The sequence below is a fragment of the Podarcis filfolensis genome (assembly GCF_964270895.1).
Source record: "Podarcis filfolensis genome assembly, chromosome: 1".
NCBI lineage: Eukaryota > Metazoa > Chordata > Lepidosauria > Squamata > Lacertidae > Podarcis > Podarcis filfolensis.
The window spans coordinates 85049447-85068903 of NC_139604.1; the positions used below are offsets into that span (position 1 = coordinate 85049447).

Below are 19457 nucleotides of genomic sequence, written 5' to 3' on the forward strand. Positions count from 1 at the left end.
CAGGTCACTGCATCGAACACAGCATGGGTCACTCTTCCCAGCTGAGGGCTGGAGTGGAATTTTGAAGTTTGGTCTTGGAGTGCAGCCGGATGAGTCTGTGGAATGCAATTCTTAACCTTCTCTTTTGACTCCACTTGACTGGGAGCTAGACTGGATGCTGAAATGAATTGCTGGAGGTCCGTGAGTCACTTATTCAATTTGTGGAAACATTAGAAACTTGTCCAACCCGATGAATGGTTAGTTAACTGCTCTCATAGCACTTTGTAAACAAACATCTCCATAAACGACTTTTCTTGTGCAACCTTCTTCCCATCTACTTTTATATAATGGGCAGTTTTCAGGAATGAGTTTAATTATCTGGCAAAGCAATTCCCGTTCCAAAGCTGTAGTCTACCATCCACATCCACTTTAATTCTCCCCTTCCCCCGCCATCCACCCCTGGCTCTTTTGGCCATATTAAATTTGGACCAAAGTACTTGTAGTATCTACTGCTCTTGCTTAGATCCTTCAACACAGCCTTTTAAGATGTCTTTAAAATCTAAAGTAGAGACGGGATGGATCCTGATGTGGGTTACAGAACAGGCCACCCAGCAGAGTGGGAAATTCTGTACCAGCAAGTTTAATGTTCCTATTGTCATGAACTGGCAAGACGACGGTGAGTAGGTAGAAGATCATGCCGAGGGGTGTAACCAGGACTGAAACACACTGGGGGTAAGTAGGGGATGAGGAAGGAAGAACTCACAGGGTGATGGAGAATGGCGAAGGGATGGGGATCCATGCACAGGAACCAAAGCAGCAGGACCCATCACCAGAGCCAGAGGGGCCCCTATCTTCATGAACATGGTGGGCTCTGAGGTGTAGGGAGCAGCAGGCAGGGTTCTCCAGGAGGCTGAGGCAGGCAAGGGCCCACAGCCCAGCTCCCTAGCTGGCCAGGTGGGGCTCACTAGCTCTGGGGGGAGGTGTGTGGTTCCGGAGTAGGCGAAGAACAGGTGAGGGTCTCATGTCTCATCAAGCCCAGATGCTGCAATCAGCAGGCAAAGTATAAAAGGGAAGCAGCTGAGCTGCTGTGTTTGCTTAACTGCCCATGTTGAGGAACCTTGCTTTGGATGCTCCTGGGCCTCTCAGGACTGTGCTTTGGGTTTGACTCTGGTCTATATCCTGACTGCTGGACTTCAGATTTGGCTACTTGGATTGATCCTGAACTGTGTTTCCTGACTTTTGGACTTTGCTTGTGTGGATTGACCTTTGAGCTTTGAGCTCTGGATTTAGCATACTGACTTGCTGCCAGGTAGGCCAGAGGTTCAGGACACCTGTGCACCAACTGTACTGAGGAGCAATTGTAAGGTGAGAAGAGAGGGAGAAGGAGCAGGCAGGTTACCAGTATTTTCCCACCTGTTTGCTAAGTTGCACTTTCCACCGTTTCACAAAGGGGAGCTGCTCCAGCCACTTGATCGTTTTGGTTACCCTTTCCTGCACCTTTCGCAGATCTGCAGTATCATTTTACAGGTGCTGCAATATGATGTGCTGTACACCATAGATCTGAAAGGGGTTCCAAAGTTCCACAAATCCTTTCTGTCTGAGGTTGAGGAATCTTCTACACTTCAAGCCAGCCAATGTTACATTTTATATGAATTATTTCTTTTGCTATTTTAGCACTCAAATATAAGTAGGTGTCTTACCTATATTCTTTTTGGTGCCTGAAAAAAACTTTTTTGTTTAGGCAAGCCTGCACAGACATGCAGGATGTGGACATATATTCTGGTTTTGGGGTTGTTTTTGATTTTTTAAAAGTTGGATTAACGGATAATTTTATTGTTTTATCCTTGTAGTAAACTGCTTAAAATTTTATAACAATCCAGTATGCAAATCCTGTGAAATAAAGTAAATGGCCTTTAATATCTTGGCAGAAAGAAGGCTTATGTAGGATGCTCAACGGACTGCAAGAGACCTAGAAGTCTCTTTGTGGTTACCTACACATGCACGTTTCACAAGATCTTGGAACCAATCATGCAGGATTCCAAGGACTCAAGGCCATAAGCACATAGGTGCCCCCTCACCCACATCCTTAGTAATGTGGACACCTTTGGCAAGACTGGGTGAGCTGATGTACACCCACATAGCCCCTTTAATCACACCACACTCACTGCTTCATGTTCATTGTGAACAATACTGGTTCCTATTTTGCCAGTATTGAAATACACCCCATTGACTCCCTGTGGGTTTCTGATCTTGGAGAGCTGGTCTCAACTTTTAAAGTCCTACATAACCTAAGATCCAAACATCTGCTGAGCCAGCTTTCCTGCATCAATCTGCCTGCCTACTGAGATTGTCATCTTGTTTAACTAGACAGGCTTTTAGTCTCCTGTTCATGTTGCCTCCCTCTGCTTCACAAATGCTCCTCTCTCGATTTCTTCCCCTATGTAACAGCAACTCAAAACAGTCTGTGGTTGCCCTCTAGTGGCACATTGTGTGAGCTGTTGTTACAGATAGGTAGCCGTGTTGGTCATAGTCAAAACAAAAAAAAAAAAAATTTCCTTCCAGTAGCACCTTAAAGACCAACTAAGTTAGTTCTTGGTATGAGCTTTCGTGTGCATGCACACTTCTTCAGATACTGAAGAAGAAGCATGCACACTTCTTCAGACACTTCTTCAGGTATCTGAAGAAGTGTGCATGCACACGAAAGCTCATACCAAGAACTAACTTAGTTGGTCTTTAAGGTGCTACTGGAAGGAAAAAAAACATTTTTTTGTTTTGATTGTGTGAGCTGTACTATATGTTCAGTTTTGAAAAGCTTAGTTTCCCTTTCCAAATACAGTACAGTGGTACCTTGGTTTACGAACTTAATCCGTTATGGGAGTCCGTTCTTAAACCAAAACTGTTCTTAAACCGAGGTGAGGCATCTGATCAAGATCTGTATTATGAGGCATCTGATCAAGATCTATATTTTAAAATGAGCTTAAAAAATATATTTAATTTCTCTATTGCTGCATTGAATATTTCATTCCAGCTAAGCGTTAACCACAAGCAGGGTGCTACAGAGGAGCACTTTTCCTAATGAGGCCTCCCGCCGCTGGTGCCCTTCCACCGTTCGGATTCCGTTCTTAGACCGAGGTAAAGTTTTCAAACCAAGACACTATTTCCTGTTTTGCGGAGTTTGTAAACCAAATCATTCTTAAACCGGACTGCTCTTAAACCGAGGTACCACTGTACTAGGCTCGGAAGAGTTGCTAATCACAGTCCCAAAACACAAAAGAAATACCGGGTTAATGGTCGTCACATGAGGCATATTTCAGAGATCCACACATCACAGTTCACATGAATATGTGCATCTTTCCACATTCTAAAGCTTTCTTACAGAACATTTCCTAAAATGTGAAGTTGGCATCCTTCCCTATGTGCTGAATGCTGGGTGGCAGTCCACATTCCCTGCATGCCCAGGCTGACTATTGGGACACCTTCAGGTAAGACTGGGAAGAGACTCCTGCCTGAAACCCTGGACAGCCGCTACCAGTCAGTGTGCAGACCACAGGTAGCCAATGCAGTGCCCTGAGAGGCTGTTGCACTCCAGTTCCCATTGGCCTCAGGCAGCATGACCATTGGTCAAGGAGGATGGGAGTTGCAGTCCAGCAAAACCTGGAGGGCATCATGGTGGCTTCCCCTGCAACTGTCTCTGTATAAGGCAGATTCCTGTTTGCAGGGTGTTGGACGACATGACCCCTGGGGTCCCTGCAAGTCTACAATTCTATGATTCCTATAGACTTTATAAAGTTCATTAAACAAAAACTCCAAGTACAGCAGCATTCCCAGCAAGGACATTCCCTGCCTCTGAAGTTGCTGCACACAGAGCCCTTCTTCCCTCAAAGTTGGCAACTCCCCGCATCCTCTAGGATGCTCTTGCCCACTAGAAGATGGCGACCACTACCCCAGGCCCCCCTGCCAGACCCACGCGCTCGTTCCTCTTCCGGCGTGGGTTGCCATGGCGCCAGTCCCCTCCTTCGCCCTCCTTCCCTTCTCCAGTGTTTACATCCAGAGCTGGAGTAGGAGGCGGAGCTGGAGGCTCAGTGCCGGGGAAAAGGCTCTGGCAGCCGCGGCAACCTTGCGCCGCTGCCGCTCCTCCTCTCGAGTAAGCCGCGGGGAGAGCCGGGGAGCGCCGCCATGAAGGTGAGCGGGGGGCGCGCCTCGTCCTCCCGAAGGCGCACGGGGCGGTATCCCTCCTCTCCTTGGAGCCAGGGCGGGTGGCGAAGAGGGCAGTTTGGGGGGCAGAGGGTCGGGGCGGCGGCTGGTTTCCCCAAGCAAAGAGTACCCCCCACTGCCTCCCACCACCACATAGGGAATTCCCATCCCTGTTCCAAAAACAAACCCAAGTTAACCTGTGCGTTATCCTTGGAAAGGAAGGATGCTCAGAGGTGGTACAGTCACTCCCCACCCCCAAGCTCATGGGACTCCCATCAAGGGTATACCTCGGGACACTGAGAACGACCATCTCATCCAGTCATGGTGATATTAAAACGTACACACAACACATTGTCCCCCGAACTTGGAGGTTTTTAATCAGAAGCTGGTTATCTATTTATAATAATAATAATAATAATAAATTTTATTTATATCCCGCCCTCCCCAGCCGAAGCCAGGCTCAGGGCGGCTAACAACATTCAAATAATCAAACAATCAAATAAAACAACATTCTAAAAATATTTCACTATAAAAATTAATTAAAATCAAGTTGATGGCAACCATTAAGCAAAACTCTGTGCAGGTTACCAGAGGAGGGAGTCAGGCTGTGCCCTGACCAAAGGCCTGGTGGAACAACTCTGTCTTGCAGGCCCTGCGGAAAGATGTCAGGTCCCGCAGGGCCCTAGTCTCTTGTGACAGAGCGTTCCACCAGATTGGAGCCGCAGCCGAGAAGGCCCTGGCTCTAGTTGAGGCCAGCCTAACCTCTCTGAGGCCTGGGACCTTCAGGATGTTTTTATTTGCAGACCGTAGGTTTCTTTGTGGGGCATACCAGGAGAGGCGGTCCCGTAGGTACGAGGGTCCTAGGCCGTATAGGGCTTTAAAGGTTAAAACCAGTACCTTAAACCTGATCCTGTACTCCACCGGGAGCCAGTGCAGCTGATATAGCACCGGATGAATGTGGTCTCGCAGCGAAGACCCCATAAGGAGTCTCGCCGCGGCATTCTGCACCCGCTGGAGTTTCTGGGTCAGTCTCAAGGGCAGCCCCACGTAGAGCGAGTTACAATAATCCAGTCTGGAGGTGACCGTCGCATGGATCACAGTGGCTAGGTCGGGGCGAGAGAGATAAGGGGCCAACTGCTTAGCTTGGCGGAGATGAAAAAATGCCGCCTTTGTTATAGCTGTAATCTGCGCCTCCATAGAGAGGGAGGTATCGAAGATTACACCCAAACTCTTAACGGACGGTGCTGGCACTAACTGCACCCCCGCAAGAGATGGGAGTTGCCCCCTCAGTCCCATATCGTCCCGTCCCAGCCAGAGGACCTCTGTCTTCGAAGGATTTAACTTCAACCGGCTCCCACGTAACCATCCAGCCACAGCTTCCAGGCATCTGGTCAGTGTGTCTGGGGCCGAGTCAGGATGGCCATCCATCAACAGATAGAGTTGGGTGTCATCGGCATACTGATGGCAACCCAGCCCAAAACTCCGAACAAGCTGGGCGAGGGGGCGCATAAAGATGTTAAAAAGCATCGGGGAGAGAATCGCACCCTGAGGCACTCCACACACCAGGGAGTGGCGCGATGACAATTCCCCCCCAAGCGCCACCCTCTGTCCCCGACCAGAGAGAAACGAGCGCAGCCATTGGAGGACTGTGCCCTGGATCCCCACGTCGGCAAGGCGGTGGTCTAGGAGTTCGTGATCGACCATGTCGAAGGCTGCTGACAGGTCTAGAAGAATCAGCAGCCCTGACCCGCCTCGATCCAGCTGCCTGCGGAGGTCATCTGTTAGGGCGACCAGAGCCGTCTCGGTCCCATGACCAGCGCGGAAGCCGGACTGGAATGGATCGAGAGCCGATGTTTCATCCAGAAACCTACCAAGCTGTTCAGCAACCGCTCTCTCAATCACCTTACCCAGGAATGGAAGATTCGAAACCGGGCGGTAATTGGACAGATCTAAGGGATCTAATGATGTTTTCTTTAAGAGCGGACGCACCACTGCCTCCTTCAGTTCCCCTGGGAATATCCCGGTGCCAAGGGACAAATTGATGATATCCCCCAGGGGGGCCCGTACCTCATCTGGACACGCTCTAATCAGCCATGACGGGCACGGGTCAAGAGGACAGGTGGTGGGCTTTCCAGCTTGGAGGAGTCTGTCCACATCGGCTGGAGATATCCGGTCAAAGTGGTCCAATACTGGACCCGAGGACAGTCGAGGGGCCTCCAGTTCATTTATTGTGTCCAAATTGGCAGGAAGGTCATGGCGGAGCAACAGGACCTTCTCCGCAAAAAAGCTCGCAAATGCCTCACAGCTATGTGTCAGATTGTTATTTAAATTTGGCTGTCCTTCAAGGGACGTTAAAGACCTAATTATACTAAATAATTGCGCCGGGCGAGAGCTAGCGGATGCAATGGAGGCCGAGAAGTAAGACTTCTTAGCGGCCTTCACTGCCATCTCATAGGTTTTCATAGAAACCCTATAAGATGTTCTTGAGGCTCCGTCACGAGCACCCCGCCATACTCGCTCTAGCCGTCTGAGATCCCGCTTCATTTTCCGAAGCTCCTCGGTAAACCAGGGAGCCCGGTTTCTGTGGGGTCGCAGAGGGCGCTTAGGTGCGATCTCATCGATGGCTGCCAGGAGCTGGGTATTCCAGCCCTCAACAAGCTCAGTCAATGAGTCGCCAGGGGGAGCAAGGTCCCGCAAGGCTTGACGGAATCTATCAGGGTCCATCAGCCTCTGCGGGCGAGCCCAAATCGGCTCGCCACCTAAGCAGGGTGGGGGTGGAAAGTCAATCCTGGCTTTCAGAGCGTAGTGATCAGACCATGGCACTTTCATCAAAGGAGACATGATCACATCTATACCGGCGCCAAAGATCAAATCCAGCGTGTGGCCTGCTTGATGTGTGGGGCCCGAAACAAACTGGGAGAGCCCTAGTGTTGCCATGGAAGACACCAGGTCCAGAGCCTGTGAGGAGGGAGTGGCATCAGCATGGATGTTGAAGTCCCCCAATACCAATAGGTTAGGGAACTCCAAGGCCCAGCCAGCCACCGCCTCCAGCAGGCCTGACAGGGTGGCTGCTGGTGCGCTAGGTGGCCGGTACACCAGCCAGACAGCCAAGCTCACCTCAGAGCCCCACACTAGGCCAACACATTCAATGCCGGGGATCAGTGGCGATGGTAGAGCCCTGAAAGAACAATCTTCCCGGATTAATAATGCCACCCCTCCCCCCCGGCCCACAGTCCGTGACTGGTGGAGGACGGAGAAACCCGGGGGCGCCATCTCTCGTAAGGTAACAGTTTCCCCTTCGCGCACCCAGGTCTCCGTCACACAAGCCAGATCGACCCCCTGCGAGGTAAAGAAATCTCGCAGGGTGGCGGTTTTGTTGCCTATAGACCTGGCATTGCACAACACCAGTGACGGAGGTGAGTAATCCTTGCTCACCCTACCCTCGTCCCTCGGGATGGGGCGCAGATTGGAAGGGGTACGAGCATATCCGTATCTCGATCCCCTTCGCCTATAACATCTGCCCCCACCGCCATACCTCCCTCGCCCCTCCACGGTAGCAATCCCAAGCCTCATACTTGCCTCCATTTACAAAACAGAAAAACAAAACAACCAAAACAATTACACCCAAACAAAACCAATCCCCACCCCACTCAACATCGAACCCCAAACCAAAACAAAACGGAACAAAACAAAAATACATAGATAAAAACCACCATTCACGGTGGTACAACAGAATAAACAATAAAAACACCTTTAAAACACCTTAAAATATATAAAAACATCTTTAACATTTGCTGCAGCAGCACCGGTGTCCTCAAAGCTGTCACAGAGGTGAGCCTGGGCCCCGCCCCTAGGCCCGATGGAGTTAGCCTGAGGAGGGAGCGGCCTTCCCCCACACTCACGGTGCAGCAGCAGCAGTGTCCCAATGCCTCAATGAGGCCTCTTAAAGCCGTGGCGAAGGTGAGCCTGGGCCCCGCCCCCTAGGCCAGATGGAAATAGCCTGAGGAGGGAGCGGCCTTCCCCCACACTCACGGTGCAGCAGCAGCGATGTCCCAGTGCCTCAATGAGGCCTCTTAAAGCCGTGGCGAAGGTGAGCCTGAGTCCCGCCCCCTAGGCCAGATGGAAATAGCCTGAGGAGGGAGCGGCCTTCCCCCACACTCACGGTGCAGCAGCAGCAGTGTCCCAATGCCTCAATGAGGCCTCTTAAAGCCGTGGCGAAGGTGAGCCTGAGTCCCGCCCCCTAGGCCAGATGGAAATAGCCTGAGGAGGGAGCGGCCTTCCCCCACACTCACGGTGCAGCAGCAGCGATGTCCCAGTGCCTCAATGAGGCCTCTTAAAGCCGTGGCGAAGGTGAGCCTGGGCCCCGCCCCCTAGGCCAGATGGAAATAGCCTGAGGAGGGAGCGGCCTTCCCCCACACTCACGGTGCAGCAGCAGCGATGTCCCAGTGCCTCAATGAGGCCTCTTAAAGCCGTGGCGAAGGTGAGCCTGGGCCCCGCCCCCTAGGCCAGATGGAAATAGCCTGAGGAGGGAGCGGCCTTCCCCCACACTCACGGTGCAGCAGCAGCGATGTCCCAGTGCCTCAATGAGGCCTCTTAAAGCCGTGGCGAAGGTGAGCCTGAGTCCCGCCCCCTAGGCCCGATGGAGTTAGCCTGAGGAGGGAGCGGCCTTCCCCCACACTCACGGTGCAGCAGCAGCGATGTCCCAATGCCTCAATGAGGCCTCTTAAAGCCGTGGCGAAGGTGAGCCTGAGTCCCGCCCCCTAGGCCAGATGGAAATAGCCTGAGGAGGGAGCGGCCTTCCCCCACACTCACGGTGCAGCAGCAGCAGTGTCCCAATGCCTCAATGAGGCCTCTTAAAGCCGTGGCGAAGGTGAGCCTGAGTCCCGCCCCCTAGGCCAGATGGAAATAGCCTGAGGAGGGAGCGGCCTTCCCCCACACTCACGGTGCAGCAGCAGCAGTGTCCCAATGCCTCAATGAGGCCTCTTAAAGCCGTGGCGAAGGTGAGCCTGGGCCCCGCCCCCTAGGCCAGATGGAAATAGCCTGAGGAGGGAGCGGCCTTCCCCCACACTCACGGTGCAGCAGCAGCGATGTCCCAGTGCCTCAATGAGGCCTCTTAAAGCCGTGGCGAAGGTGAGCCTGAGTCCCGCCCCCTAGGCCCGATGGAAATAGCCTGAGGAGGGAGCGGCCTTCCCCCACACTCACGGTGCAGCAGCAGCGATGTCCCAGTGCCTCAATGAGGCCTCTTAAAGCCGTGGCGAAGGTGAGCCTGGGCCCCGCCCCCTAGGCGCCTGGGCCCCGCCCCCTATCTGCCAGGGATTCTTTAGCTGAAATCCCTGCACTGCTGGGGGTTGGACTAGATGACCCTTAGTATCCCTTCCAAATCTACAGTTCTATGATTCTTTGAAATATTCCTGAACTCTGGGCATAGTCCAGGTTTCTTTTTGAATTCTTGTGATAATAAATTTAACTGGGTTTGTTTGTTTTTTCTGTTCTCCGCCCCACTGAGTGAACTGTAAGATGGTGTAAATTGAGTTTGATCCAGTTCAGTTCAGTTTGACCCAGGTGGCTGCGATTCTGTTGCATTGAGTTAATTGATTACAACATGAGCGACCCAGAATGAAACCGACCTAGGCTGCAAACAGGATCTTTGTGGCGCACTCATGGTAACCTCAATAATAAAACTGAGGACCTTGTTTCAAGGAGTTTGCAAAAGACTGCAGTGTCCATTGTTCATTGCCTTTACACCATGCGTTTGTTTCCCACTGTGTTTTTTGATAGCTGTTATGTGAGTTCATGGGGCTGGAGTGAACTTGGCCAATGCTGCCTGCTACATATCCCGTGGTGATGGTAATTTCATCCTTGGTTGAATTACTTTGTGGCAGCCTATGGAGGGCGGTGCCATACTTTCTAAAACACAGGTGTGCTCTTCAAATACTGTTGGACCCCAACTTCCATCAGCTCCCATCAACATGACAACTGGAATTGCACAACATCTGGAGGGACTACAGATTCTCAGTCCCTGTTCTACAATCACATACTTTCTATCACTTTTCTATATTCTATACTGGAAGGGGAAATCAGCAAGGTACTTTTTACAACTATGTCCTTTTAAAAATCATTCTATCACTTCCCAGTGATCTATATTGCAGGGAAGATCAGTAATAGCGGACTAAGGGCTAACATTTCAGGTAGATCTATCTGTCATCTGTCAAGTAACTGCTGCTTAGCTTCCAAGTAACTCCCAAGTTCCTAGGAACACAATCCAGATTGGAAAAAACCCCACTGCTCTAGTTTTCTAGGTTGGTTCACGACTGACAAGAATTGGGATGGGAGTTGTAAAAGTCAGTGACATTGTAAATCACTGTTTAGCGCAGGGATGGGGGCTCTCTTGAGGTTGTTGGAGTACAACATTTGTAAAACATAACAAAAGCTAAAACTATAGGTGTAATTATATATGCATATATAAGTTGTGATTTGTCTCAGTGGAGAAACTGACACTGGTTTTAATGGGGTGGATTGCATCCAACCAAGGAGAGGACTTTGAATTTGAGGTGATGGGGAGGTTAAGTATCCAAGCTAGGACACAGAGAACCTTCTTACCTGACTTCTTAATGTTGTAGCAGGGAAACTGATGTGCATGTAATAAGCTCCCACAAACTAGGAATGTTTCCACAGTGTGAATATGCAGTGTACCAGAATTGTTCCATAAGACACATTACCTGAAAACTACTGTTGCATAAGAGCATCAGGCACAGCAAACAAGGGTGATAAGCATGGAGCAGATTGCTTTCTGGTGTGTGATGATGGCTAGCTGAAGCACAGCTGTTTTCTTCTTCCCTCCACCTCCATTGCTCTTCCTGTCTCTTTACCAGCATGGAGATTTTCTAGGCTGAATATCACTGTATTCTGCAGCAAAGGGAGTAGGCATGCTGTTGCAGGGGTAACATCAGACTAATTAGGGCTATTTTAATTTTAATTGATTAATGTTGGAGTTCCAGTTATATTTTTACCTTGTTTTGAGGGTTATGAAACACCAGTAATTATCACTTGTAAAATGCTTTGCATGTGTCACAAAGTTATATTTTAATTAAATGTCAGTTTCATTGTTTTGCATCACATTCTATTTTCATTTGTCTAGTATGTAAAGAGTTCAAACTCTAGTGTTCAAATTCCCTCTGGGCTAAAACCTAGCAACAAAGTTCTCATTAGAAAACCTGGTTTTGTAAAATTAAGAACAAAACATCCATCAAGAGATTTGTAAACTCATTTGAGTACCAAAAACAAAAGAAAAAAAAAACCCTCTGTGCGTAACAAATGACTTTCAGTCATCTCTGTGGAATATGAACTTGATTTTAGGCCAGGATGCAAATGTGTGTTTAGTTAGGACTCATCATTCTCAATTTGAAACTGCAGATCCTGCTTAATTAGGCATCCTTTCTAAGCAAGCTGAAAGCCCTCAATTTTGATAGAGGTATATGTTCACATATGCACACATTTTTCTTTGTTCACACACTTCAAAATACCATGAACATCTGTTATGGGGATGTTTGTAACTTTTTTCCTCACTTAAAAGTGCACACCTATAATGCTCCATCTCAAAGAACAGACTGGGTCTTTTCATACATTTCCATCCATTCTGTGCATTAAGCTTAGGGCTCATCCACATTTACCTTCTGCTCTGTACTTTCTAGGGACAGGTTCATGCTTTAAAGTGCTGTGTCCAAGTGCTTTCTTTTTGCCCCGGTGCTTTCTCCATGAAAACCCACTCTTTAACACTGAATCAGAACGAATGACAATTTGGGTTTCTGTGGATTGCCATTTGCTCTGATTCAGTGGTTAAAAAGTAGATTTTTTGTGGGGAAAGCAGCAGGGGAAAAAGTGCCTGGGCATGGTGCTTTAAGGCACAGATCTGTGCCTAGAAAAGCATCACAAAAGGAAGTCTGAATGAGACCCTAGTTATGCCACACACACACCCTTTTTTGTGGCTCTGTGACACTTGCTGCTTAATCAGAATATTTGCCCATAATTGCAAATTATGCACATATGTTTGCTTTGAAAACAAAAGTCACAAGTTTTTACGGCAATACTTTCTCCAATATTGATGTTGGTGAGGAGCCTTGTTCTTACTAAGCAAATCACTTTGTTAACGGCCCTTTGCATGTGACTTAAAGAAAAACCTGGGGAGATAATTTTATCTGTTTCCCCTTCTGCTGAAGGATTCCTTTCTTTTGTGGCGATCACTCGTAGCCGAGTAAGATTGTCTTCTATGAACACGGTCTTAACAGTGACTCCGTAAGTGACTGTAGAGGCCAATTCTGGATCCACATGTCCTTCCACAGTGGGGACATACGGTAGATTACCAGGCAGGAGTTGATCACGGTGAGGGTTTGCCAAACATGCCTTCCTCTTAGCATGTTTCTCCCTTTCGTCCTGAGTTTGAGCATCTTCAAAGTCCATGACACCTTTGGTAAAGGTTGTTCTCCAATTGGAGTGCTCACAGGCCAGTGTTTCCCAGTTGTCAGTGTTTATACTACTTTTTTTTTTTAGATTTGCCTTGAGAGCATCTTCAAACCTCTTTTGTTGACCACCAGCATTACGCTTTCCATTTTTAAGTTTGGAATAGAGTAGTTGCTTTGGAAGAAGATAATCAGGCATCTGAATGACATGACCTGTCCAACAAAGTTGATGTTGAAGAATCATTGCTTCAACACTGGTGATCTTTGCTTCTTCCAGTACACTGGCATTAGTTCGCCTGTCTTCCCAAGTGATATGTAAACATATTTTTTTTTTTTGAGACACTATTGATGGAATCTTCCGAGGAGTTGGAGATGGTGTTTATAAGTGGCCCATGTTTCACAAGCATACAGTAAAGTTGATAGTACAGTAGCTTTGTAAACAATCATTTAGTTTCCTGGTGAATGTCCCGGTCCTCAAACACTTTGCACTTCATTCGGGAGAAACTGCACTCACAGAGCTCAGGTGATGCTGGATTTCGGCATCAATGTTGTGGAAATACAACTGCCCAGGTAGAAGGGATTGATCCCAGTGCAAATGCCACCACCACCTCCCATCCTATTCTGCGGGTTCCCCTAGTCTTCCAGAACAGATTTTCAGGGGCTGCAGGGGGTTGCACCAAGAACAAAGAATTACCGGTAGCAAAATCCTCTCCTCTCCACTTACATTAGTGAAGACATCAAAAGCTGCAACTGCAAGTAAACAATTTGAAGCAAGTTGTGTATATTTGAAGTCCTTGTTGTTCCAACTTTGTGTAAACTGGGAGTGTAAACACCAAAATTCCTGATTCAAGTATGCAATTGAAAATGGATGCAGCTGATGGTTTCACAGAATCATAAAATTGTAGAGTTGGAAGGGACCATGAGGGTTATTTCAGGTACCTCACTTCAGTGTCTTGAGAATCATTAGGAAAATATGATGAACTCCTCTTTGTTTGCTTTGGGATTGGTTTGGAAATTACACACTATCCTTTGGCAGGAGGAGGAACACCTCTGCTTTGGTGAGGCTCATCTGACAACAACAACAAGAAACTGAGCCTTTAGTAGCGTCAGCCCAGTATTGTGAGATGCTCTGCCAATAGAGATTCAGAAGGCACATTCTATGCCAACTTTTAAATGCCTGCATAAACTTTTCTATTCTGCCTGGGCAGACAATTAGGAATACATCCTTCCACAATGGTTAATTGATGTCTGATTTTAACTTTTTTATGTAATTTTTTAATTGTGTGGTTTTATGTTCTATTGTTGCAAACCGCTTTGATTTTTTTAAAATGAATTGCATTCAGTTACACTGATCCAGAGCTTTCACAGCCTCTTCTGGTTGAGTAGAACTGTGTGTCATCAGCAATACTGGTGACACCTTGCTTCAAAGCTCCTAATGACCACCCACTCCCAATAATTTCATATAGTTGTTAAATATCATTGGGGGGAAGATAGACCCTACAGAACCCCATAGCACAAGTGTCAGGGACCTGAGGAACACCTACCTAAGTGCTGCTTTCTGGACACAACCCTGAAGATATGAACAGAACCACCATAATACAGTGCCTCTGATTCCCATTCCACTAAGTTGGTCCAGAAAAATGCCATGGTTAATGGTATCAAAAGCAAAATATATAGGCAATAACCACACACTGAAGGGTTGAAACTGAGACTAGCATAATTCACTTTTCAGCCAAAGTTGAAATAGTGGATCCATTTTGACAGAGGATAGTTTAAAAGTCATCTTGTCATCCTGTGCCCCAGATATGAGGAGGAAGGCAAGATATTCTCAGGTTTTTATGGAGTGTAATTATTTTTCCTAAAGAGGTGATGAGAACAAGTTTAATCACTCTGGGAGAAAGGAAAGTTACCAGCATTGATATCCTACTATATCCGAATCTGAAATGGTTCACATACCATTTTTTATAGATTAGCTGTAGGTCTCCACAAATCTAGTTGCCAGGGCTGCTCTGTGACCCCTGCTCTGGCCAAGACAACTACAAGGACATCCTTTCACGAAGTTCCGGGATCCTCTGTAGGCTCTTCCAGATATCCTTTTAGTTACATATGTCTCTTTGTGGTTTGCAATGAAGCTTCTTCTATCTTACAGGGGCCTAGTTCAGAAGCACAGATGGTGGAAAGCAACGCAGAGGCAGCTGCTGAAGAACCACCTCCTTATTTGCAGGAAGAACCTCCTCAAGGTAGAGTGCTTAGACTGCCACTGTGAATTTCTTATAACTTTTCAAAGGGAAACAGGCCATAAGATTCAAGGTCCATTCTTGTGATCCAAGGGAGTGGTATGTGATGTAGAATGCGTCATGCCATGATAGCACTGTTAATAATCCTAACTGAGTCCTTTGACTTCTCAGATACGTACAAAACACGACTGTAAACCAAACTCCTTTGGCATTCATTAACAATATAGTTCTAGTTTGGCCTAAGCTACTTATTGGGTGATGGCATCTTCCCCCTTTCCACAAAGTTGCATTATCTGTAACGTTAAGCAAGTGATTCCTTTTTAATTGGATGGACTTCTGTTGGTGATAGTGCACCAACTGAGAGGTTTGGAGGGTGGCAATACAAGAACAGACCTTTTGGATGGTCGGTTCCCGTCGGTGGAAAGCTCTCCGCAGAGAGACTTGCCTGATGCCATCATTACATGTCTTTCGGTGCCAGGCAAAAACATTCCTTTTTACCCAGGCCTATGGCCATTAAATAATCCATGCCAGGCATAGGCAAACTCCGGCCCTCCAGATGTTTGGGACTACAATTCCCATCATCCCCGAGCACTGATCCTGTTAGCTAGGGATGATGGGAATCGTAGTCCCAAACATCTGGAGGGCCAGAGTTTGCCTATGCCTGATTTATGCCCTGTTAAAGCTGTTGTGGTGGTGGGGAGGCTGTTATTATGATTCTTTTATTATTATGCTATCTATTATTATGCTTTTTATTATGTGTTTATTGTTGTGCTCCATAAAGTGTGTTCTTAACATTGTACACCACCCTGGGATCTTTTGATAAAGGGTGGTATAGAAATCAAATAAGTAGTAAAAATAATAACTGTGGAGGTAGGCCTGTCATCTCACTCCTAAGGGAATGTATAGGACTTTTAGCATGGCTGAGCCAAAGCCCATTCTGATTCCCTAAGAAACCCAGCTCCATCCCCTCTTCCCAGTCTGCTGCATGATCCCAGGAGATCATAGGATCCTGCAATTAATTTTCATCACCCCCACCTTCATAGGTGCTCAAAATCACAATGGTGACAGTGTGGGGTTCCCCCCTCCCCCGTATGTTTAAGTGGTAAGTGAAGATTCCCATTACATTATGGATAGAATTGAATCAAGTGGTTGTAGTTATTCTGGATTAAAATAACTGTAGTGACAGAAAGGGAAGGCGATCTGAATTAAGGACAAGTGCTTATTTAAATGGTTATCCAAGAGTTGGACTTGAGTCACTTCTTTATTTTAAATCTGCCGTTTTTATTTTATTTCTGCTGTGGAAAAGACCTCTTAATAGCAACTACATTTCAAATCCAGAGCTTGCAGACTCTATTCTACCAACCCTCTTGGAAAGCTAGTTAAGCAGCCTGGAAATGAGATTGAAAAAGGGTGTCAGCGGGAGGTTCACAAATGCCAATCTTAATTAAAAACCTGGTTTCCAGTTAAATGACCCAGATTACGATGAGTACAAATCTCTCTCTCTGTGCCACGTGAATGTTTCTTTAAGTAAACTTGACTACTGCTTTCTTTGGAAGAAGGTCCTCATATTCAAAGGACAGAAGATGCTAATTGGACCTTTTATCTCTACATTCACGGGGACATACAAAACTGCTTTCTGGTTCCTCTAGGCCAGGGGCAGCTGAAGTGGTACTATCTGTATGTTTTTGGACTACAGTTCCCAGCAGCCCCAGCCAGAATGACCAATGGTCAGGTATGTGGGAATTGTAATCCACAGTATCTGGATGTCAGGGACTGGCTGGATGATGAAGAATGGTGGGAGACTCCAGCCAGAGAACCCCCTAGGGAAGCCACAGAAGAGGAAGGCTCAGAGCCAGGGGAGCAGTGGTAGGATATAGTCAGAGGATGAAGGGGGTGGAGCAGAATGGTTGGATGCTGAACAAGCAGCTGGCTTGAGTGAGAGAGAAGAAGAGGCAGAAAACACTGCAGACATAAGACAGGCAGCTGAGGAAGAGGGAGCCTGCTGGTATTTGCCATAGGTTTCTCTGCTGGTATTCTGTTTCCTTGAATAAAGAATCAGCCTTACTGCTCGTCTCTGTGTCTCTCTGATGACCTGTGGCTGAACCAGCCCTAACACTGTAGGATGCTTGTTACCCCTGATGTAGCCTATTGCTCCTAACCCATTACAGTCTACTCCATTTGGCAGCATCATGTGCTGTACCACTAATTCCTCTTCAGCTTTTTCTATCTCCTCATCCATTACTTTTTGGGGGGACAGGGGTGGGAATACTATTAAATTTTTAGAGAAAGCTTTTAGAGAAAGCCAGGTTGCTTTATTCATGCTTTACGGGGAAAACTGGTCTCTGTCGTGTTGGATTATGATTGCAATATAACATTTTTACCTTGGGCTTTTAATTGCTTGTCTTAAAGGAAATGAACATATATGGTATAGAGATGGTTATACTTGGTACAATACAATTTCTAACATGCTTTTTAACAGAAGGCCACAGAGCATTTTGCAGATATGAATAATGCAAAGCTTCCATATAAGATAATGTAAATTTTGTTAATTAAAAAACGTATGAGAGTCGTCACAATGAACATTATTGATTCAGTAGTGTCTTAGGATGTGTATAATTTGGGATTCAATGATAAAAGTGGTCATGCTGCTCGGTTAAGTGAGTGGTGGGGGCATCAAAAAGTCCTGATGGTGTTAAATTAGTTTTGCTTTCATTTCTATGACCCGAGCAAAGGCAAGGCATCATTTAAACTACCTTAGATTTCTTAAAGGTCTATGAGTGAGAAAGGAGGGTTGAGAAGAGTGTCTTGAAATGTGTTCCTTATTTTGCTTAATTTTCTGCCTGATGAAGAGCTGTAGAATACTCAAAATCTTGTTCATAACTTTGTGATGTCTTAGTTGATCCATTACTGGGACATTTAGGGTATTTTTTGTCTTCTTCCTAATTTCAGCCTGATTACCTGTAATACGCAGTTTACTGAGAAAGTGCCACTGAGTCCAGTTGGATTTGTTCCCAAGTAAATGTGCATATAATGCTAGCTCTGGGGCTCTGTCAACCAGTATCATCCATGAGTTCTGCCCACAGACTTGCTTCTACAATGCTTTCCCTACATACCCTACAGAAATGCAAGCTGAACCTTCTCTTCTTCCATCTTTCACTCACTGATTCATCAAAGTAATTGAAATACTTAACACCAGAAAGCTGTGGTCAGCTTTCCCCCTTATTTTTTTTCTCCAGCAGGAAGCTGGTGCTAGAATTAACATTCCCCGTAGAAGTACATCTTTGGCTCGACTATCTACAACCGACCCACACCCACCATTGTGGAAAAATGCAATAAATTTAGAGAGATGCAATAAATTAGCTGGATAGCTCAGTTGGTTAGAGTGTGGTGCTGATAATGCCAAGGTTGCAGGTTCGATCCCCGTAAGGGACAGCTGCATATTCCTGCATTGTAGAGGCTTGGACTAGATGATCCGCAGGGTCCCTTCCAACTCTGATTCTAATGCACCAAAGCCAGAAGGATGCATGCCATAGTCCTAGCTATATATGTTTATATAGCATCTGTGCCAGGATGAAATGGGGCCGGTCAGACTGTGCATATTGTTGGAGCAGAGCGGCGGGGGGGCTGCCCTGTTTATTTCCAGCACACAGCAATAAGACTTACGATAGATCTTCTAGGCTGTGACACCAAAGCCATTAAAACAAAGTGGCCCGCAATGAGAATAGATCGCTGAAGTTCTTTTAATAGAAAAATGCCATTATGCACTATCTCTTTTGTGCCTTCCCTTTTTATTGCTGCTTGCTCCTCTTAACAGCCCTTTCCCTTGTAAAAATCAGAAGCTCTTGAAAGAAAGAAAGGAAAAAAAGGACATAAATAATAAAATACAGTAAATTGTATTGTTCCGACTGTGCTGTGCTTTGGTTTCCTGGGCTCTACGAATTCGACTGCTGTGTCTGCTCACCTTCCCCTAATGAGAGCACCAGGGACCTCGGGCTCCCTCTGGAGGCCTCGCTCTTCTGGTTTGTTCCAATATTTCGTGAAATTGCATCATGACGATGGCAGCTTTTCAGGCTGCAAAGCACGTGCCTGCTGCTTCTGGAGGGAGAGGAATTGGACGTGTATGACACATTCTCTGCAGTAAAATGAAAGGTTTTGCCCTACAGGGGTTACCTTTCCGTTTCAAAGCAATAAGACTGCAGTCTGCTCCTCTGCGCACGGAGGCCTTGAACTCCATTTAGATTTTCCTTTGTGTCTTTATGGTGTCATCACTCATCAGAATAGAGCTGCCCGGTCGTACAGCACCTTTCCCTATGCACATGAAGGCCGTTACTTTAATGAGCTCATCATTGGTAGCAAATAGCTTCAAGACCGTTCCCAACTAAAGCTAATCTGGGGAAAGTTTATCTGAGGCCAAAAGGGTCTTGGAACTTTGCATTCTGATGTGCTCCTGATAGCCTTTCCAAGAGGGCTCCCAGCAGGGCAGGTGACTTGCACAAGGAAGAAATTTTCTTGAGGAATAGCAGCAAGATCTGTGTCTAAATCAGAAACCAGGAATAATTTTGTTTCCCCACCCACCTCCAGCCCACTTATT

The 19457-nt window shown here is 46.9% G+C and overlaps 1 protein-coding gene across 2 annotated transcripts in view; it reads left to right on the forward strand.

Moving 5' to 3' along the window:
• Window positions 1-1097: 1097 nt before the first annotated feature.
• Window positions 1098-19457, forward strand: part of LOC310757724 (transmembrane protein 263-like) — a 299944-nt gene continuing 281584 nt past the window's right edge. Inside the window, exons 1-2 of one of the 2 annotated variants that reach the window (XM_083603280.1) lie at window positions 1098-1288; window positions 14779-14869. In XM_083603280.1, coding sequence (XP_083459406.1) covers window positions 14800-14869 — 70 coding nt within the window. In that variant the 5' untranslated portion in view covers window positions 1098-1288; window positions 14779-14799. Of the gene's footprint in view, window positions 1289-3999; window positions 4162-14778; window positions 14870-19457 lie in introns of those variants that run through there. The other variant, XM_083603279.1, reaches the window with a different exon arrangement.